Source organism: Polyodon spathula, chromosome 19 (assembly GCF_017654505.1).
Source record: "Polyodon spathula isolate WHYD16114869_AA chromosome 19, ASM1765450v1, whole genome shotgun sequence".
NCBI lineage: Eukaryota > Metazoa > Chordata > Actinopteri > Acipenseriformes > Polyodontidae > Polyodon > Polyodon spathula.
In genome coordinates this window covers 29,254,902-29,278,081 of record NC_054552.1, presented here as the reverse complement: position 1 = coordinate 29,278,081, position 23,180 = coordinate 29,254,902, and the positions used below count along the sequence as shown (strand labels likewise).

Sequence of the window (23,180 nt, the reverse complement as noted above, 5' to 3'; positions counted from 1 at the left end):
AATATCTATTTTATTTACAGTGTTTTATTATTTAATTTCAAAGGCATTGCTAAATGTAAAAGGGTTTTTTTTCCATCACGTTTACAGAGTATTTAACCTTTTTAGTTTTGTTTTTTGATGTTTGTGATTCACCTTACAGTCATTATACTTGCCAGCTAATCTCAAACTGACACAGGATTGGTTTTTCTTTTTTTTTTTAAATGGAAATAGATATGTTAATGTTTCCAAACTAGTAATTTGTGTTATTTTAAGAGTTCATGTGTTCATGATTGTTTTAAAAAAAAAATTAAAAAATCCTTCTGAAAGTTGGCAAAATAATGTTTTTGAAACAAAACAGTCTAAGATTTGTTAATGCCAGTTACACTTTCCATATGCGGTATGGTTTACCACTTACCTTACCTAGTGTTTTTTTTTATGTGTGTTTAAATCAGCAGGTGTGGTCTTTCCAAGATCAGGACAGTACAATATTGGATAAGAATTAACTAAAATGATGGAGATCCTTACTTGAAATAAAATAGTTTTTTTGGCATGCTAAATGTACCGAGCATCAAAAGAAACTTCTCACTATTATAACACATTTATTTTTTAAAAAAATAAGGTATATAAATGATGGACATTGACAAAATGTTTTTGGTTTCTTTTTAATCACTCGATCGTTCATCCTTGTACATGACATGCCTGAGTTACTATGACTGAAGCATATTCACTTAATCATAGAGACAGTTGATTGGACACTAGATATGGAGTGATTTTTGCTGTTGATTTGCAAGCTTGAATAAAAGCAATAAAAAAACAATATGCCACATCTGTCAAGAGAGCAGCGCCTTTGTGCAATTGCCATGTTTGGTGGCTGGACTAGAGCAGCGTACTGTGGCTCGCCGTCTTGGGTGCTCACAGCCAGCAATTTCAAACATGGCTAGATAGTGTAACCAGACACACTGTCAAAGACAGGCCACAAAATGGGAGAACAAGAGTCACATTCCCAAGATCGACATCATTTTGTAGCATCTTTGTGATGTTAATCTGCACAATAAAAAGTCACTGCACCTGCTCTATCGTTTTTTGATCACGTCTAGTGAATATTATCCAAATATAAGTGATAAGTTTCTTTTGATGCTCAGTAATGTAAAGATAAGTGGCCACTAGGGGGCAATGTAGGACGGACCCTTTTCCCAATGGTGACAGGCTGCTAGAATAAATAGGTGATATGTTACACCCTGTAATGGCCCATCACCTGTTAAAGTTGTTAAATAAATAAATAAGCATATATTATAAATGCCACACTGATCCAAATGTTTAATATTGCATTGAAATTATTTACTGAGTTTTTCCTGCTCTGTGTGCAGCTAGCTTACGTTTGTGGTTAATGACATCATTTGACAGATCTAGGTTCCTGATTTTGGTACAACCTGCTTAACAGAAGAAATCGGTCTCTGGCAGGGTTCTTTTCTGGTATTGCTCTCTGTCAACCAGCAATCATTCATTCAGTTTGAGTAATCAACTGTAAAAGGCAGCTGTCATAATCTGCACATACCACTGCAGCTTTGTGGTTTGTTTTGTGAATCAGTTGAAAGTTTTTGAAAATAAGAAAAAACTTGCTGTAAGAAGCCCTGTTGTGTCAAAGAGGATGACAGAGTCCCATTTCAAAGATGCTTTCTGGGTAAGTGGATTGGCATATTCTGCTGATAATGGTAAAAAAGATGTTCTGTTTTCATAATATCCTATGCTTAACAATACACAGTAATACAGGGCTACTTTTTAATAGTACTGATTCATCCTTTAGACTGGTGTAGTTCATGTTTAAACAACTGCTGCCTGCGTCTGCATTTTCCTCCTTCAGTGACTGAGAGACATGCATGTTTTGTGCAGCCATCTTTAAGAATGAAATGTGCTGATATTATAACTCTAAATGAATTTTATGATATTCCAAATATTTCCAAACAAAACTGTATTCTATTTGCATTACAGATGTTACTGTCTTCCAACCACATAACTTACGGGATAGCTATAGGATCTAGCAGGTGCTGAGAAATAGCGGAGGGGGTTCTATCTGTAGTCAAATTATTATAAAGTTGACCTTTATAGTCCTACCGATGAAAGTACATGTAAATATCTACCCAGGTGCTGTACAAACTGGTGTCCACCTCACGAGATCAGTGATATCTAGGGTGAAAATGAGCTATACTATATTTTTATAATATATAGAGAATAATCAAACAGCATAACTAATCCTAATATGGTGTCATTTCCATCAGGTACCTACTAACTGATATAAACCATATGGTACACTGTGTCCGATGCAAAGACATTTCTGAATGCTGTATCACATCAAGGGTCTGCTATGTATACTCAGTGCAATATTGCGATTCATGCTGAAATACAAAATGATGCTTAAAATCTGTGTGGAACAAGATCATTCGAGCATGCTGCTTCAAACATTCCAATGCTCTATCTTCCTGTTGAAATGTTAAATATCACGTATCATATACCCCTGAGATGTATTTACATTTTAAAACTGTAATGATAAAAGCCTATGAAATAAATATCACCTGTAAAACTACTGAATTCAAGATTATAAAAATGAATGGGGCCTGTGTTTAGGAAGTGATGTGGAATGGCTTGATTGAAGGAAGTCTGTTATTTTAATAGTAAGATTATTCACTCTCTGTCATGTTTAGATTGCTGCCAGTTGGTAAAACTAGCCCATACAGTACCTTCGTGCTTTAGATGTGATGATACCAATACTATCTGTATTTCATACCAATACAGATAGTGACACCATGCAATTTTACTATATGTTCTTGCTTTGTAAATGATTAAATACTAGGCATGCGTTGACTGGTTAGAAACACATTATGTAAGGACAGAGCTTACTGTAAAAAGCCAGGAAGAAAGAACCAACAGGAATTAACCTTTTTGCAACAATTGCATGTTTTTTTGTGTTGCATATATACACGAGATAATGTACAGGGTTGTCCAAAAGTCACACAACATAAGGGGGTGTTATCATCTCCTGGAAATAAGCAACTGATAAAGAGCTTTAACTATACTGTTTATCTAGGTGCAAAAAAGTAGCTGTTTTTGTAATATTGTTTTCTTTTTCTTTAAAAATAGTTACATATTTGCACTAGATACTGAGCTTCAAATGACACTCATCAAAAGCATTAAGGTTATTAGATGTCATCCTCTTTAATAAATGCTGCAACCAATACTATAAAAAAAAACACAATGGTCAGCATATGCTATATCTATTCTGTATTTTGCTTTGAAAAATAATTTCCTATGTATAGATGCTGTTAGTTTTAACTATTCAAGTTGAAAAGAAACAAACATTAGTAGCATTCACAAACAAAGGAAAACCCCAATAAATAAGGGTGGCTTCCTCGCCCAACATCTAAAGCCTGACATAAACTGTCCTTGACTCCCTCAAGTAGAGATTGACAATTGTCTTAAACTGTGTGGTAGTTTTGCATTGTGTGATCTGAGCCAGATTCAAACCCAGGCCTCCCAAAGGTGAAAGACAGGAGAAGCATGAGAATGAGTTAGCGGATTAACCAGATCTGAATCAGCCTCCACTGTCCAGGGCACAGTGAACCAGGGTCATGAAGACCAGCATGTTGCAGACAGGAGAAGCATGAGAATGAGCTAGCGGATTAACCAGACCTGAGCCTCCACTGTCCAGGGCACAGTGAACCAGGGTCATGAAGACCAGCATGTTGCAGACAAGGGAAGCATGAGAATGAGTTAGCGGATTAACCAGATCTGAATCAGCCTCCACTGTCCAGGGCACAGTAAACCAGGGTCATGAAGACCAGCATGTTGCAGACAGGAGAAGCAGGAGAATGAGCTAGCAGATTAACCAGATCTGAGCCTCCACTGTCCAGGGCACAGTGAACCAGGGTCATGAAGCATGTTGCATGCATGTCTCTTCAGTGACTTGTTTAACTATCCAAATTTGGAAAACACCAAGGAGAAGGGCTGTGGAATTTAGACTGTTTTAAGCTTTAATGCATCAAACAAGCCTACCTCTATTACCTTTTTGTAAGAGGGTAACTTTACAGTGACATGTCGCTGGATTAGTTGTTGGATAGACCCTTATCCTTTCATTATTTAAACTGTTGTAGAACTTATGCCTTACATGTTTGGCACTTTTTGTCATAGCTGGTTTTTTTAAGTACGCACCTTTTTTCTTTTTTTTGGGGGGGAGACGACGACTCTGATCTGTAGTAAGTAAATATACTGTATATCTGATGCAATACTAAACAAAAAGCAAAAATACTAGTAAACTGGAATTGCCAAATTACTGTTACTTGTGTCGTAGGCTGCAGTAGCATTCAGGGAATAATCTTTTTACTTTGACTTTTTTTTTTTCTATTCAGATTTCAAAGTCGAAACTCCGCTTGTCATCCACAAAACGACTATCCATTGAGCACATCATCTAATAAAATAAAATATACAGGAGAGACGGGTACAACATTATGTACAATAATACAGAATCAGCTCTCAAAGATAAGAAATAAAAAAGCAAATTAACCAACGCTTTACAAAGAATAAAAATAACATGAATGACTGAATGTAGTTTTAGAAGAAACAAAATTAGATAATGTACAATATAGAAAAATAAAGGAAAATAAATGGATAGAGTCAGTATCATGATGCCTGAAGGCTTTAATAGAAAGGAATAGTAGCTTGTTACATCATTAACTGTAGTAAATTACATCAAAAGTATATTAATAGAATTAAACTGAAATAAATGTGTAGTTACCATGGCATCAAAAGCCTATAAGCACCCTGTTTGTTTTCAAGCCTGCTTTCCTTTGACAAAGGTATGTTAAACACACCAAAATGTTGGGAAGTTGGCTCTTTTCAGTTGTGTACAGATTATTCAGTATCACCAGATTTGTGATCAAACTGAAAATAATGATTCATTAGTTTCCAGCTGTTCTGGTCAACACATAGGAAATTCTGATTGCTTTAAACCATTTTTAGTCTGACCTAAAGGTAATTGAATAGAGCTACAGAACAAGCCAGGACTAATTGGCAGCACCCCTGCTCTCACTTTAAAAATGATTACGTGGACTTTAAAATACGCAAAAGCAGACATTATTTTAACATCCAGCACTTCCAAGAACTGATCAGGCTTAACTTTGCTGCAGTGCAGAGTACAGAATAGAGCATAGAATTAGCTTAATGGATTCTGTTTCACAGTGAATGTTAAAACATAGAGGAACTGGCAGAGTACAAAGTGAGATTGAAACCAAAGAAGAAAATCTGCTTTATAAAACAATCCTACTGTGTTTGGGCAGCATGAAGCTCACGATCCAATGAGGAATAGGAACAGGGCTGCAGATTAAGGCTGTTGCTCTGTAGAAATGAAAGAAAGGCTTATCTTGAATTACTCTGTTGTAAAGAGTACCTGTTATCTGTAATATCTATCATTTCTTTAGAGAAAGGGAACCACAATTTAAAAGTTTCACTTCCAGGATTTGTAGTAGTGCATTGGTTCCAGAGAACGTGTTACCTGAGATAAACTCCCATGAAGAAACCTCTACATTAACCAACTTACAGCACTGCATGTGTTAACCCAGTTCCTATTTTTAGGCAGCTGTAGTTGAGTATCTTCAATTCTTCTATGTGAATTGCTCTGCTTTGCTGGGTTTTTATCATACTACACCATGCTATACTACAATACAGTATGTTTTTGGCACAGGTTCTTTCTGGAGCTTAAGCAGCCTGATTTACAACAGACTGGAGCAGTTCTGCGCACAGGGGACTTTTATCAAAACAGAATTTGTGAACAGGGCCCCGTGCGAGTGGACAGCTAGTTCAATACATGAACCCAGTCGTGGACAGATACAGTTAATGCAAACAGAAAAAAAACACTGATGTTGTACCCTAAACTGGCACTGCACGTGTTAATACAATCAAATATTAGAGGTGCTACTTTGAAGGAACTGAGTAGAAATGGTGAGAATAAACACAGCTGTCGTGATCAGGGTTTCATCAATAACTGCATTTTTTAAAAATACTTACTGACATTAATAAAAAAAAAAACATTGAACTGTAACCTGAGTTATGTTGTTAACCTTATTTGTGCTTGCTGATTCGGTGGTGTTTCAACATGTAGTCTTAGTGCTGTGTATCTCAAGCAGTGTGCATACTCAGTGATAATGTAACTGAGATGGGAAGTGAAACTTGGGTGCAATTCTACTTGCGCCAGGGGATCATTGCCCTGCTCACACACGCCCAACCAAACACTGAGCACTGAAAAGCAGCGTGTGTGAATTAATGGTAAATTAAGTGAAAAAGATTTGAATGGGATTCACCTATTCCTCTCGTTTGTGTGAAAACTATAATATATTATTATTATTACTGTGACAGTTTGTCCTTTTATATTACCAATAAAAAGGGAACTACTTTAATATTTGAGAAAAAAATAGACTGCATTTATCATTGCAACTACAGTTCATAAAAACAGGATGAGGAATAGCTCAAGTGAGGCTTGTTTTGCTGTAGGAGAAAATGGAAAGCATGTTTCTAGTGAGAGGGTTGCAGGTATAAAGTCCAGTTAATGACATGACATGATAGTCTTAATTGTGTGGATTTATACATTTGTAAGAGAAAAAAAATCATATCTCCCTGTAATGGAACTACGTTGGTTTCGATTTTTATCCCTTATGTAGTGCATTTAAATCAAGGTTTAATCTTGATTAATGCAAAACTATATCCATTCATGCAGAGCTAAAATGTGCAGCACCATCATGCATTTTAGTCAAATTGTAGATTCCTTTCTGCTGTTTTGTTGGGAAGGGGGTTTATGGAGTAATTCTTGCATCTGTCACAGTGTCAGTCCTATCTATAGAAAACAATATCTGCCTTGTTTGGAGCTACAGGCTGCCAAGTATTTGCTTTTAATTGAGAAAATATCTGATATATCTGTACAGAGCACTGCTGTATACCTGCTCTGATATCTCTGCACGGAGCACTGCTGTATACCTGCTCTGATATCTCTGCACAGAGCACTGCTGTATACCTGCTCTGATATCACTGTACAGAGCACTGCTGTATGCCTGCTCTGATATCTCTATATGTTGCACTGCTGTATGCCTGTGCTGATATCACTGTACAGAGCACTGCTGTATACCTGCTCTGATATCACTGTACAGAGCACTGCTGTATACCTGCTCTGATATCTCTGTATAGAGCACTGCTGTATACCTGCTCTGATATCTCTGTATAGAGCACTGCTGTATGCCTGCTCTGATATCTCTGTACAGAGCACTGCTGTATGCCTGCTCTGATATCACTGCACAGAGCACTGCTGTATGCCTGCTCTGATATCACTGTACAGAGCACTGCTGTATACCTGCTCTGATATCTCTATATGTTTCACTGCTGTATACCTGCTCTGATATCTCTATATGTTGCACTGCTGTATGCCTGCTCTGATATCACTGTACAGAGCACTGCTGTATGTCTGCTCTGATATCACTGTACAGAGCACTGCTTTATGTCTGCTCTGATATCACTGTACAGAGCACTGCTGTATACCTGCTCTGATATCTCTATATGTTGCACTGCTGTATACCTGCTCTGATATCTCTGTATAGAGTACTGCTGTATACCTGCTCTGATATCTCTGTATAGAGCACTGCTGTATACCTGCTCTGATATCTCTATATGTTGCACTGCTGTATACCTGCTCTGATATCTCTGTATGTTGCACTGCCGTATACCTGCTCTGATATCTCTGTACAGAGCACTGCTGTATACCTGCTCTGATATCTCTGTTTTGCCACAGAGTTGTGATTTCACCAGCCATGCTGGATATGAAGTTGTGCTGCAGAGACTGCATGAAGGCCGGAGGATGTGTAAAGATATGGAAGAGCTGCTGAAGATGAGGTAAGAAATCAACTGGGGTTAATATACTGCATACACACACACACACTCACACACTCAAACACTCACACACACTCTCTCACACACACACACACACACACACACTCACTCACACGCACACACGCACAAACAAACACTCACTCACACACACGCACACACATTTGTGAACATAACAATATTATAAATCTTTTTTCTTTACTTTGAGTACAACACCGTTCCTGTTCTTTTAAAAAAATATATTACAACTTATTTCAAGTGATCTGTTAACTTTCAAATTATACTTTGCAAATGGAATACCTATTATGATTATTGTTATTAATTAATTACATGTAGAAATATGTGTAAAACAAACATCTTTTAACATTAAAACACCAAAGTGAAGGGGAATACTACACTAAACCACACCTATAAGCAATCATTTCAATCCACGGCACTATAAGGGATTCATTCCCCCATAGAAAGATTCAAAAGTGGTCCTATTGCATGCACAGTAACACTGCAATAGTACTTCAATGTAAATGTACTGGTTATTGTTTACAGTATTTTGGCTTAAAGAGAAAATAGAGGCAGAAACCCCCAAAAGATTATTTGTTATGTTCATGATTGGTTAGAAAATGTTTTTTGAAAGCATTGGTTATTAACCATCTTAGAGCAGTGCCTGTAATGCACAACAGAGCAAGATTAGAATAACACAAGAGAGATTATGCATGTGCTTTGAAATTAAACCCAAAAGAAAAAAAAACTATGTCTTAAAAATACTGCTGTTCTGCAACCATATTCACTACCTTTTATAAATAGATTTCTAGATCGAAACCTTACACCTAGCAGCCCAGGTCTGCATTTACTCTCTTCGAGAGGTTTTGTACTCGCACTTTGCAAAACCGTTTAGGGTGCACGCACTTTCTCCCACTGCCATCAACAGAAAGGGTTCTTATTTGGAAACGTTTGCTAAAATCCTGTATTAAAGTGCATTAGTGGTCAAAGGTTATGTCAAAGGGTTAAAAATATCTACATTATTTTGGGGTATAGTTTAATTTGACCTTATGTCTTATCAATATCAGTTATAAGGATAGAGGACGTGCTGTTTACATTGGCTGCTGTTTAGATCATAGACATATTTGTTCTTTAGAGACACTTTGAAATGTTTATCCACCTTGATTGTTTCTTTTTGCATTACTAAAAACAGTACGATTGAGTGTTTACATTGATGTCAATCAACAATTCCAGTGCACTCAGAATTCCAGCATGTCAGCTGTTTGAAAGGTATCTTTTTCACTGCCCCGCAGGGCGCTAGCTGAAGAGAAATACGGCAAGGAGCTAGTGACGATAGCGCGCAAAGCGGGCGGACAGACTGAGATCAAGTAGGTCTTTGTTTATTGTATTCAAGAAGGTAATGCCATGATAAGAAATTCATAACCTTAAACATACATCATAAACTATCCAGAAAGAGTTAGTGCTGAAAGAGTTCGTTAAATTTTCATATTCATGAAGTGATCCAGACTGTTGCTGGTTTCTTTAAAGAGCCACGCCTATAATGTGTTCAATTAAAACAGACTTTAAAGTAAGTCTTGCTCTAAAGCTTTGTGATAATTAACAACTTGTGCAGATTCTTATGTTCAGCCTGAAAAGACATGAGATTCATTCAGAATTCCAGCCTCAACACCAGTCCTCAAGGCTGCTTCTCCACAGTGTGGTTAAAGCGCTTTCAAGAATAACAACAGAGAGCTGTATTATCCGCTACATTACTGAGTGAGTCACACAAAATGTTATGATTCACCAGATGAGCTCACAGCCAGGCAAAGGCTGATCAGAAAGAAATTATAATAACTTAATATTGGAAAAATAGAACTTAGATCCAGATTGCAACCTGCATTATATAATAGTAAAGGAACCGCAAATCTTCTTTGAATGTTAATTTAGGAGCTCGTATGTGCAGCTGTTATTTCTCGGTAGTTCTTCCACAACATCATACCTTAAAACGGGCTTGAATGATTTAAATGTGCTTACTTCTGCACAGAATAATTTTCAATTTCACACTACAATATATTTCTCTGGTTTACAACATTCTCTCATACGCTAATCATGCATGCATGCTATTGACTGTCCAGTTTGTTTAAGCTAGTGTAAGTACAGTAACATTTTATATGAAAATTCTTAAATACGTTTTTTCTTTTTTTTTAAATCAAAGAATAAAAACCAAAAACATTTGGACTGACAGCTGATTTGTGACTTATTTTAGTTTCAGTGGTACCACCTGTTCTGTTTGTATAGATCACACATTGGTGAGTCAGCTTGCAACCCTGCATGGAAACTCTGCTTTAGGTGAGCAGGAAGGAAGAGAGAAGCATGTGTGTGTTAGGTCTGTTGCCAACTTATTAACAGTTCCTAGAGAGCTTCTGATCAGATCACAATGGTCTTCATACATCCTTTCATCACTGATTAGGCACACATTAACCCAGGAATGTACTTTTTTCTGATATAAACTAGAATATTTATGAAACAAGACACTACCTCTTATACATACCAAACATATATAATGAACAGCTCTTGCATAAGGTGTCACATATTCAGCTGTCAGATTTTGACCCCAAAGCAAAGATTTGTTTGATTATTTTCACTATCTGTACTGCTCATACTGGTATGGGCTGGGCACATTCAAAGACAAGTATGTTCTGAATATAGGGCTATGACTATGATGCACGTCTTTGTTAGTCATTCCAAATGATTTTATTTTTCATTAAAAGACTAAGCGGAAACAATTAAGGTAAATTGAAAATTTACTGAAAATACTGAAGATACTTTACTGAAAATGTCCCATGTTTTAATGATGGTATGCTTATTATTGTTTGTGACCATAATAGAGCTGTTCTTTATACCTCAGTCTCTATTGTCCCAGGTGTAAAGGGTGTGTCTTGTTTTAATGAATGTGATATAGTATCAACATTTCTAAATAATAACACATTGGTTTCTTCTTTTTAAATACAATCTAAAACCTTCGCTCCAGTGAAGACATGTCACAGTTGATAACCAGCCTTGTGACTAAAGATACAAGTAACTCATTTCAAGTGTTTTGGTTTTTTTTTGCCCAGTACTCTGAGGACATCCTTTGACACTCTTAAAACACGTAAGTTGTAAACCGTTCTTGTACTGTGTGCTAAATTATTAATAGTATGAATGAATGCTTAGTATTATTTATAATGGCAACTGTCAAATGAGTTGCTGGTGTTTTTCTAAGTTGTGAATGTGTACAGAAGCCTTTGAGTATTTTATTATTATGCCATTTTCAACGCTACATGTCATTTTACATAGCATCCAGTATCTCATGGTTTTGGATAGTGGGCTGAGGTGCAGAGGAAAGAAGACTCAAATTCTAGCACTTAAAGGATATACAGGCTGCTGTCACAGTTGTGGATGGCTGAGGAAGGCCAAAGCAAGCATACTGTTACTTTAAACACTCAATTTCTTCTGTACATATCAGATTGCTTCATTTAGGAGGCTGGTGATTGAGGATAAATCTACCCCAATCCCTCCACAGCGTCTATTAATTCCACACCACATAGTTACCTTTTTATAGATACAGTACACTTCAAAAAACAGGTCCATTAACAGCATTACATTAAGTTATATTCCTAATCATATGCAATGTAGCTACAGTGCAGTTAACGTACCTGTGTAAAAAGAAAGACTACACCCTAACTATAAACCAAACACTGATTCAACACCTACCTCTATCCAAGCATCAACACATAGGCCACCAAGCAAACAACACTCTGATTCTGATGCAAAGTTGTTACTGAATCACTCCTCTGTACACACACTGCATATGTTTAATATGCAGTCGTTTATATTGCAATGAAATGCCCTTTCACAGAAATAGAGAAGGTTGGGCATTTGCACATCCAGCTGGCTGTTACATTAAAGGAAGAAACAAAGAGAATGGAGCAATTCAGGGAGAGGCAGAAAGAACAGAGGAAAAAGGTAAGAAGGAATGCTGTTTTATTTTTCATTGGACGAGGGCTAATAATGCTCAAAAAAACGCAGCTTTAAAAAAAAAAACACTCATAAATGTAAACAGGGAATGGAGAATAATTCAAATTCACTTTCAGTTGGTTTTCAGTGTTGCATGCAGTTATCAATGTGCTTTGTCTGCATTCAAATCTTTGTAGGAACATTCCATATGCACGATTATGTTCATATTAAAATGTTGTCAAAGCATATAAATCTACAACCTATTTTAGCAGCATGTGTAGCTTAATAGAACACCAGTGATTAATGCCGGTGAACAGGAAATATCTAGTGACCAAACAATTAACAATTAACCTCCGTTGTTGCTTTCCTGCAGTTTGAAGGAGTGATGGAAAAAATTCAGAAGGCTAAAGTCTCTTTACACAAGAAAACATTAGAGGTGAGCAGAGTGTTGCTTTATTTGTTTCAACTCAGTAGATATTGTTGTAAAGATGATTAATCACATTTAGCACATTTAGTACTGATGATGTGATGAATACCATTGGGATACCATTAACCCTAGCAAAACAAAAAAAATTACCATTACCAGTAACACAATGGATCTGGAACACCAGTCATCTAAGCATAGCTGCCCATTTTGAACATACTTTTACTTCACTGGGTTGGTATTGTTCTTCCCGTATTAAGACTACCAGCTGGGCTTGCTGAGTTTCTACTTTTATCTACTTTCTTGCTTAAGAATGTAAAGACTTTGCTGCTCTTCCTGTTGATTATTCATTTTATTGTTAATTATTATTTAATTATTTAGCAGACAATTTTATCCAAAGGAAATTTACAGAAATTAAACAATATAAAAGTAAAAAAAAGTATTAAAAGTATTTTAGGAACCGACTGCTGGAAAAAAAGGGACTTTTCACCCAAACGTGCATAAAACATAAAGAATGAGCCAGGCTGTTATTCACGTCCCATCAGAACACCTGGAAATGAATGAAGCATCAGGGATAGTCTGAGGATGTGCAAAGCAGTCTGGATCAACAGATAATCAGTCTCTAGTGTGTTCTGCACCACAGAGTGCAGAGAAAGCTCTATTGTTGGTGTCTAGCATGATAAGGAGGGTGTGGGGGAGCCTGGATTGCCATCACTGTGTCACAGGTGAATTGCAGGGGAAGTTAGCTAAATTCATCAACAGTATTATTATACATACAGTAGACCAAATCTACTTGTCTTCTAGTCTCAAGAAGTTTCTCAGTTAAAGACTGCGTATGAATCATTTTTACAATGATTTAATAGTGAAAAAACAATATTCATTTTGGAAGAGCAACCCAACTGAATTATGAGGCAAAGGGGACCAAAAAAACCTCCTGCTACTGGCTCAGGCCTAGCGTGCAATCATGGAAGTCAATCGTGGCTGTTTTTTTTTTTTTTTTTTTTTTGTTTTTTTTCTTTTATGATTGCAGCTGAACTGCCACTGTGACTCTAATAAGAATAAATTCAGAATATGCAAAAAAGAACTAAGGATGTGAAGCCTCAGTATTGAAAGCATGTTTCTGATTGTCTATGATAGAGATATTACACCAGCTACAACCACTGGGGGATCCAGAATACAAAGGGTTAAACAGGAAGTGCCCCCTCCCCCCACCCCCCTCACTAGTCAGCTGGGCTTGGTTATGAATAATCACGAACGGAAGTCAGTCATATTGTTGAAATGAAACATAACAGACTCATCACACAGTCAGACTGAAAGCAGAGGGCTTGGTATTGACTGAGGTACTGTAGCTCACAACAAGCAGGACATATTTGTTAACACAGGGGTATAGTGTTAGTTTTGTAATAAAAACATCAGCTAAGTCAATACCATTTCATTGTCCTGCTAGACATCATCTCCTCTAGTCTCCAGCTGTAGCAACTAATAAGACCTAAAGGCCAGCTTTGGCTACACAAACGGAGTCCAACAACTATTGGACAGTACTAGGATGCAGGATATTGCTCCTCTGAATAAAAGAGGATATTAATATATACTTCCCAATAAATGTAGGGCAGCAATGAGTGTACATCAGTGCTGGTCAGTTGTCTATTATTAGGTTTCCATGGAGACATGTGTTGTGGTTACAGGGCAATTAAATAGTTTTGAAGTAGCTGCTGTTCAGGGTATAGCACACTGATCTCATCAACAAGCTTCCTCAATTTGAGCAAGCTTTTTAGCAGCTGTGTTTTAGTTTGCAGAAATTGTTTTATAAATTGTTGCGATGAAAGCAGGATTTTTATAAATAAGCTACATATTTACACTTGCATTCTTGGAAAAGACAGATCTGAGTCTTGATACCTGGTAGTGAAAAATGATTTTCTTTTGTGTGTCAAAGTAACAGGAAAACATATTTGAGGTTGTGACTTGTTATGATCTCCATTGACAACATCATCAGACGACAAGACCAGTGTTTAAACTGCAGCGTGGCCAAAAGACGTCATGTTGCTGCCTTTAGGGACAATTTCCTGATGCTGCATCTTAACCGTATCACTGGAGAGCACCAGACACAATGTCAAAGAGTGTTGACCTGTTATTGAGACACAGTGAAAGAACATGTGTTGATGTGTTAGATTCAATCTTTTCCAAGATGAACTGCCTTACAAAAGATTTATTTTCCAGTAAAAAAATATTCCACATGTATATAAAGCAAAGCCTGGTTTTGTATTAGAACATGATTCCTTTTTAAGGGAGTTTATCCTGAATTCCTGGTAGCTGCGGTTCATACAGAAATGCAAAATCCAGCCTCCCTGTCTTCTCTCTCAGTTACGGTTTGGTTCTGTGATAGAGATGCTTTGCTCTGCCTGCTGCAAAAGAGTGTGGTTACGACACAGGAATCAAGGGCTCGATCTCTACATGTAACACATAGGACAGGAAGTTCTTTTTTTAGTTACTGTTCATTGCATTTTATTTCTGTTCTCGCTTCTATTCAGTTTGGTAACTTGCTGCTTTTAAGACATGTTGCTACTAAATCAACTTCTGCAATGGCTTCCTGTAAGGAAACTGCACCCCAAAGCAGAGAGCATCTCAGTTAGGTTCAGCGCCAGTCCATACTGGGTTAGGAAATCTTTGGCTGCATTGTGCCCTAGGCACAAGTTCTGTGAACTACTGTAAGCAGATAACGAATCAGGAAATGGACACAGTCATGGTGAGAAGACCAATCTGACAGTATCAGCATGAGCTTCTGTCCACTTCCCAGAATAGTTTCTGATCTTCTGTTGTTTCTAAATTAGCAGAAGACTGTGCCTCACCTTTACCAGTTCACCACTAGCTACTCCTAATTGCTACAAGAACCCACTATCTAATAACAGATTATTACTACAGTGATATGAATATTCATATTCATTTGGAAATTAGAACCAACACGTTTAAACCCCCTTACATTGTCTGCAGTATATAAGTGTATATGCCATGCACTACAGTTGGTTAAGCAGGTCTTTGTACTACAGACACAATAGCACAATCCTAGTGTGCTAATAATGCTGTGATCCATGCTCTCTCCCCCAGTCCAAGAAGAGCTATGAACAGAAGTGTAAAGAGGCTGATGAAGCTGAGCAGGCCCATGAGCGGATAAACAGCACAATGACAGCCACCCCAAAGCAAGTGGAGAAGGTACAAGCACATCTATACATTCATGGATTCAGGTGTGAGGGATGGGTTTTCCAAACTCCCTGAATGGAGCTCTTTCCAAGCTATTAGCACCTGTAATTGTCTCATGATAGCTGCAGGTGAAGGGGATAAGATGGTGTGGGGTGTCGGCACAGCCTGGTGCTGATTGTGATTCCTACCTGTTGCTAATTTCTCTTCACCATAACAGGTGCAAAACAGGGCAAAGCAGTGCAGGGAGGCAGCGAATGAGGCAGGTAGGCACCCGATTCTCTCTCTCTGTCTCTTTGACCGTTCTCTTTTACTCTTTGTGCTGAAGCCGTATACAAATAAAGCCAGACTACTGTACATGAGCACCGTAAGTCTGAGTGCGAGGGCTAGCTCTCTCCACAAAGGAGAGTGAAATGTCATGCAGAGCCAGACAGATGAAGAGGGATTATAACTCTGTTGGGAGTATGTACCGTGTAAGAGCAGAACTATTAGATGTGTATTCTTCAATAGGCAAGAGATGCTGTCAGCTCAGTTGATGTATCCTCAGTTGTACAGCATGTACCTAACCAAAAACAGGAGAAAGTAAACTGAAATGAAAGGGCAGTTGTGTTGAACTTGAGAGTGTGGATTGCAGCTCAGCAGTCAGAATGATGTTACAGCAGTGTAACTGATGATAAACTTGCATCTGAATATACATTTTCAAATTTCACATCAATACAGCGGATCAGAAGAAGCTATTGAATTTCATATTTGTATATCCTGTAAGATTAGTAAGGGTGCTCAGTTTGTCTTCCAGTCCAAAGTTTTGGGTAACTAATTAACAGCTCCTTTATCAATAAATGGCTTAGCCATATGCGGTATAGCACTTCGTTTTTAATCTGGTTTATTGAATGTAACAAAATGTGACAAACTCATCAAGCCCCTCTGTGTTCCTGTTGAAGTACTGAGGCATGCGTTTCAGTTGAAACTGAATTCACAGAAAGCATGTTGGGGCCTGGTTTGCTCATTTTAGAATAATAATAATATTTATTTATTTTTTGTTTCTGTAGAAAAGCAATATAAATCGAATATAGAACAGTTGGACAATATTCGACGAGACTGGGAACAGACCCATATGAGCACTTGCGAGGTAATTATGGATTCATTTTGTTTCATTTTAGCTTTCTTATTGTTCTCCTGAATTGAGATGATTTTGAATTTGGCAACACTGAGGACTGAAGTCGTTCCTGTGTCTACGGAGCAGGAGTGGTATTCAGTGGAAGTGTCCTCAACCCTAGTGAGACTGTCTGTCCTGCAGTGAATATCTTCTCTTAAGGTCATCTTTCAGTCGTAATGAGCAACAGCACTTCTCAATTACTGACTGTGTGTGGTTATATTGTGAACTGTTATCCTCCAAGGGCTCAATAGCACCACCAAGCTTATCTCGTTTGAAAAGCATTCATCTACTCACTGTGCCCCAACATAGATCTTTATGTATTCTAACAACGGAGAACATAATTACCTTTCAAATCATAGAACCAATCCTAGAGTGAGCAGCCCTACACAGACCATGATTTACAGGGCTCCTATCTGACCATCACATCTTGGAGAACATTGTGTGTGTGTGTCTGTCTGTCTGTCTATATATATTTAACATCATGTAATCAAAGAAAGCCAGAACAGTAGTACAGTGTTTCATGTTAGATTTCGAAATGTCAGAATGTTCAATTGTTGTCAGTTTTTTGTTTAAGCATGTGGAAAACTACAAAGCGGTGTGCAATTCAATATGTTAACATAGCATTATTCTGCTGGTTTCATTCGACTTTATGAAGCAAAATGTGTTCATTCTACAGGGGGATGCAAAACTTTTGGCCACAGCTGTACATCTCTAGAGTCCTAAGAAGAAGTCACAGGGTTTTTCTTTAACACTTGAATCATGCTCAGCGTTCACACAGTTTACTTGTATTCCTGTGCTCTCGTCTCCCCCAGTAGCGAATTACCTCTTATTTGTGTTTCAGGTGTTTGAGCAGCAGGAAATTGACCGGATTAACATCCTGAGGAACTCAATGTGGGTTCACTGTAACCACTTCTCACTGCAGTGTGTGATGGACGACGAGGTACACGACGCTGGCTCCAGCTCTGGTTTTTAAAGTGATGATTGTAAAAACCCTGGCCAGCCACTTAAGTAATTTGTGGTTGGACTAACTGGATGAACCTTGAGTGACACTTATCCTGATACCATGGGTGTACATATATTGAAATGCATGACTTACTACAGAGTATGCTGTGCAATTTTGACACTTACAGCAACAATTTGTGTCTTGTGAAAAGTAACTATACCAGCATTAGTGTATTTCCCAGATTTGGCAAGGATTTGAGTTTTTTCTGTTGTATAACCACACTAATAGTCCTATACTGTGAGAGCCAGAGGAAGAAGTAGACATTTTAATGCTGTTGACAGTCCTCTATTTAAACCAAGCGAATTCACTTAATGCACCCCCAAATACAGAGCTCCACCAAACGACCTAGGAAGGTTAATTTGATGGACTAATGTGTGCTGATCTCTGTTGGCAGCTATATGAGGAGGTGAGGAAAACTCTGGAACAGTGTGATGTAACTGCTGATATCAACAGCTTTATCCAGACAAAAGCCACTGGGACCAGTCCGCCAGGTTACACATATTATTATTATTATTATTATTATTGTTGTTGTTGTTTACTCCAGTTATGAGGAAATACCTGTTTTTACAAAACTAGAACTAAACAACTTGGCAATGTAGTTAAAGGTCTCTTAAGCACTTTCAAGTTAAACCAGGAAAGTTTTTCTTATTAAATGCAGGAGTAAACACACTGAGTAGTCGTCATCCAGTCGAGAATGCTCTCCCTACTCCTTGCCACTTCAAAGACTGCTATTATATTTTGTGACCCATAGTAGTGCAGCAGCTGCTAGTGAACGGAACTCATTCTACGAAGGGTAGGTGGAAGGTAGAAGAGCTAAACCTACACAGACTCCTGTTAACATCTTCTTGTTGGCATTATCATTCGCAGCTCCAATACTTTACATCAGCTACTACGAGCGAGAGGGCGTTGCTGACAGCAATGGAAGTTTGCGCCTGGGAGGGGGAAGAGTGATGAAAAGGTTAGTTCTGGGACGAAGCATTTGCTTTTATTATTAATTCAGTGGAACCCCTAGATTTAAATTGGGGACTATTGTACAGTACGAAGCTTTGTTTTTTGTTTTGTTTTTTCTGAAAGAAGATATAATGAACCACTTTTTAAAATAAATATTTGTATTTTTTGTTGTTTCTGACTAATTTTGTAATGTTAATGCTGATATTTCTCCATTTTCATTGCAACATCTTCCACAGATATCCTATCTGCATAAAGCTGACTGATGCAATCATGAACCCACATCCTATTTTTTCTGTATGCAATCCCAAACAGAACAGAAAACACCCCATAATTATGCAATTTTTCAAGTTGACACTAGAGGGAGCTTTTGCACAATTTTGACCTTAATTCAAAATCCTTCAAAGGCCATTACTTTCTTTAATTATTTTGACATCCTTATGTGCAAATTAGCTAAGAAAGGCAGGGTTATCCTTTGAAACCTACACCTGTATTAATCTCTGCAAGGGTATTTTTCCTATTCCTAGTTTTGGTTTTAATTCCTTAGTTTGTAGTGATAGCCCTGGTCTTTTCTCTCTCAGGTTTTCAGGTCTACTACAGGGACAGTGCAGTGGCTCAGGGCAAAATATCAATGAAGCAGGTTACCCTACAGCACCCCCTACAGGTCAGCATGCTTTAGTTACATCAGTTTGCACCGGAAGTGACTTTACAATGCTATACTGCAAATTCATTAAAGGTGCAAAGCTAATGAAATAACTCCATAAATCTTAACCGTCGCACACAGTGATTTGCTATGTTAATATTATATGTGCAGTTTTGAAAGAAGCACATGTTATTACAAACATGTCTAGATAAAGGAATCTCATCACATTCCTTACTTTCAGGTAGTTTCTTACACTTTATATTTTCCTTTTTTACGTTTATGTACAGTAGGAAATGTTTTAACTGTCGTAGAACATGATTTGCAGATTCAAATACTGGCTACTCACTGACATTGTGTAATGCAAAACAGATGCAAATTGCAATGAAGCAACACGTCTTTTGAAAATGTTCTTCTTTCATGGTTTTCCTTTGCAGATGAAAAAGTAGATGGAGTTTACGCTGCTATACCTGTCTTTCGCGGTGGAGCGCAAGCAAACACTGATTCTCTAACAATGGGCTACAAGGTGTTGTATGATTACACTGCACAGGTGAGACCAGGGGATAATAAATATTGTTACCTGTACCTGCTTAAGGGGAAATATGTGGACCTCAGTTTCATTATTTATTATTTACTGGGAACAACGGGACAATTACACAAAATAGTCACAAGCTGATATTCATATTTTATTCATAGCATTTACTATTTCCTTTTTTTTTATATTGTAATTGCATATGTGTTGCAATTGTCAGTGATGGGTAATCAGTGACTGGTAATCACCAGGTGTCTCAATTTCAGTCTATATATATGTGTGTGTGTGTGTGTATGTGTATGCATTTTCACTGCAAATGAAATACTGCATGCATGATTACACTGGCTGTCTGAGCTCTTGCTCACTTTTCACAGAATGAAGATGAGCTGTCCATATTGGTGGGAGACATTGTGGAAGTGATCGAGCAAGGGGAGGACGGGTGGTGGTCAGTGACCAGGAATGGAAATCAAGGGTTCGTCCCTGGATCCTATCTGGAGAAGATTTGTGGAAGCCACGTGGCATGAGGAGCTTGCGCCCGCCTAAAGCCATACGTATATCAATAATGTACTTGAGTTATTTTGAACATTGGTGCGCTGGCTGGCCAAATAAATGAGAATACATACGCAATCAAAGTGTGATGCGCCATGTGATCAACTGTATTGAATGTACAGTAATATAAGCTGTGTTAGAGTTGTGTGCAACTATTCATCAACAATCATTGAATCACCGGAACACACAGTAGTAATGACAAAGTAATCCCCAAGATGTGTGCAATTTATTGCAACAGAAGTGATAGTGTCCCAAAACAATATAACCTTCAACACTGGACAACACAAGTCTGTTTCAAGCAAAGCACCGGGAACTACCCACAGCGAAGACCATCTCTAATATTTTGTCCAGCCAGTGTATGTACTATCCATTTTGAAATTAGCCTAGACCTTGCTACGGTACCATTCATGTGATCATGCAGACTGAAATCAGTACATTGTTGATTGTACAGTACTTTTTTGTTGTTGCTTTCCTTCAGACACCTGGCAGTACCAGTGCTAAAGAGTCAGTATTGCAGCTTCTTAAAAGTGTTCCCTCAGCAGTATACCCCAAGCTGAGCTCGCCTTTTGTTCCTACAAGGTCATGTGACCACATGGGTAATTGGTGGAATTCTCTCATAGTCTGCTGTGCCCAAGACCACTTGCAAATGTGCACCTACTGTCAAATCCAGCCCTTCTTAAAGGTGTAGTCTCTTAAAATTAATTTCTCTTCCCTTTGTTAGCTCCAAGCCTTTTTTTTCCGCTGCATTGTGCTTCTCCTGCATAATGCATTTTCTTCCTTTTGAAATGTTAAAGGTGTAATGCTGTAAAGCAGCTCTCTATCCTCGATACTGTGCCACGCCTCTTTGAGACTCCCTAAGGAAAGTGAATATTAAAACCTTTGTTACAAACCCTTTGAGCAATACGATTAGAACGTGACAATTTCAGCTTTATTAATAAATACAAAAAAATCAAATAATTTAATGTCTTAGATTTTATTTAAGTATGGCTGGTTTTTGGACCGTGAGAGAACTGTCAACTCACTCCTCCCCGTTGGTCATTTAGAGAGGTCAGCTGTTTTAGTTAAAGGTTGGTTTCAAGGACATAAATAATTTTTGGCTGGGTGGCTATGTTCTGTTCAGTGTGGGTAATGCACAGACATAACAGTGTGGTAAAACTTGGCAGTGAGTACCTTCCTTTCCTGATCAGGTTATTTATTTTAAATACTAAATGGCTCAGTCTCTGGTGCCATCAAGTCTTACTTTTTACCACACAGCAGGACTGTAAAAAAATAAAAAAATAAAACCTACTTATCAATCTATGTAATACTCAGTACATACCCTGGGACAGCTTTGTAAATTGAGATTGTGAAATAACTGAATACAGCCTTTCACTCTGGTTTACCACTAAATGAATGCCCCGTCTGTCTGTCGTATAAAACCTTTTATTTTTAGGACTTTTGGCTTGCATGGCATGCTGATGGAGTGTGGAAATTAATTTTCTTAGTTTACATAGCTTTGCTCAATACAAGTTATAATCTGGTGGGTTTTTAAGAACAATTGCCAAGGTTGCCTTGCTGTTATCTAGCCTATACACACAAAATGGCAATTATGTGATATAAGCTATAAAATGAAAATCCTGCAAATGTGAGCTTAATAGTGCCACAAATTAAGATTCAGAAAAACTGTACATATGAAGACACATACCAATTCTTTCCTTCTCTGGGGACCGTCAATGCCAGCACTTGGATCATTTTACTACACTGACAGAGACTAAACTTTCCTTATGACTCTGATCTTTGGTTATCCAGTTACCCTACAACACAAAAAAATGTCTGTACAGTGTTTGAAGAATATTCTATTAAGAACACAGATGTTGAAAAATGAGTGGCAATACAAATCAACTCTGCTCTCACTCTGATCTGGGTCTGAAAAAAGCAATACGTTTTTTTCTGCTGGAAAGTCATGAAGCTCTGTTGCACATTAAACATATGGCAGTATCATTAGCAGTTTGCTTCGCTGAATGAGGATTTACTTAACAGACGATTAGATTAATGTGTATCCACGTTGTAAACCGCTAAACAAGGCTATGACAGTATTTGACTTAATTTTATTTATTTACTTCCTTTTAAAGGTCAACCAAGAAAAGTAAAACATCCCTACAACTAAATAACACACCAAGTTAAAGTGGGTTGGCAATTTAGATAACTGATAGATTTTCAATACTGCTATTATCATGTAACACTATGTCATCTTAAAAAATGTATTAATGGGCATATATTTCTATACCTATCGTAATATATTAGTTCACTGTTTTTTCTTTTCTAGACCCGTGCACAGGCCAGCAGTGTTGAAATGTCTGCAATTAAAGCAGACGCAGCATCAATTCAAAGTACAAACACTGTTGTACTTGTCTTGTCCAGCTAGCAGTTAAAAAGTCACCCAGTTTTTTTGTTGCCTCCTCCCCCATTGCAAGTTCCAACGCTACAATCAAGTCAGCCCTCCATCGCATTCAAACATTCCTGGGAAACCGGTGCACTTTAACCCCTTCATGATAAGGATGGTATGCTAGTGTGGGGATCTTGACTCCAACAAGAAAGGAACTAGACAATACATCATTGTGTGTCAGCAAGCTCTGTCTGGTGAGACACACAGTGTAACCCTAATTGCATAGACATGCCTATCTATAGTCTTGATCAGCTGCACAGAACTAAGCGGTATTGTCATGTGTGCCCATTTACTCCAGCCCTCCGACTCCTGTGACTATAGTCTGACTTGGCTGGAATACTACATAAGCTACTAAACAAAAAACTCACCTCACAGACCTGAATCTGTGAACACCTCCATTTCTATCCACACATGCTTTGCAACTGTTCGTCTACGCCATTTCA

General features: G+C 37.9%; 1 protein-coding gene across 1 annotated transcript; it reads left to right on the top strand.

Moving 5' to 3' along the window:
* The first annotated feature begins 579 nt into the window (after positions 1-579).
* LOC121294595 (proline-serine-threonine phosphatase-interacting protein 1-like) lies at positions 580-23,156 on the top strand. The gene is made up of 15 exons (XM_041218460.1): positions 580-1,660; positions 7,802-7,902; positions 9,186-9,260; positions 10,989-11,023; positions 11,771-11,877; positions 12,242-12,304; positions 15,395-15,499; positions 15,705-15,750; positions 16,534-16,613; positions 17,482-17,580; positions 18,038-18,134; positions 18,511-18,601; positions 19,173-19,255; positions 19,669-19,781; positions 20,138-23,156. The coding sequence occupies exons 1-15, from the start codon at positions 1,628-1,630 to the stop codon at positions 20,285-20,287; spliced, it is 1,278 nt and encodes a 425-aa protein (XP_041074394.1). The 5' UTR covers positions 580-1,627; the 3' UTR covers positions 20,288-23,156.
* Positions 23,157-23,180: the final 24 nt, after the last annotated feature.

Bases quoted from the DNA above. Each gene is read 5' to 3' on its own strand.
- LOC121294595 (XM_041218460.1), top strand. From the start codon at position 1,628: ATGACAGAGTCCCATTTCAAAGATGCTTTCTGG. The intron at 11,878-12,241 runs GTAAGAAGGAAT...GCTTTCCTGCAG, and splicing joins AGAAAGAACAGAGGAAAAAG to TTTGAAGGAGTGATGGAAAA. The intron at 16,614-17,481 runs GTAATTATGGAT...TTTGTGTTTCAG, and splicing joins CCCATATGAGCACTTGCGAG to GTGTTTGAGCAGCAGGAAAT.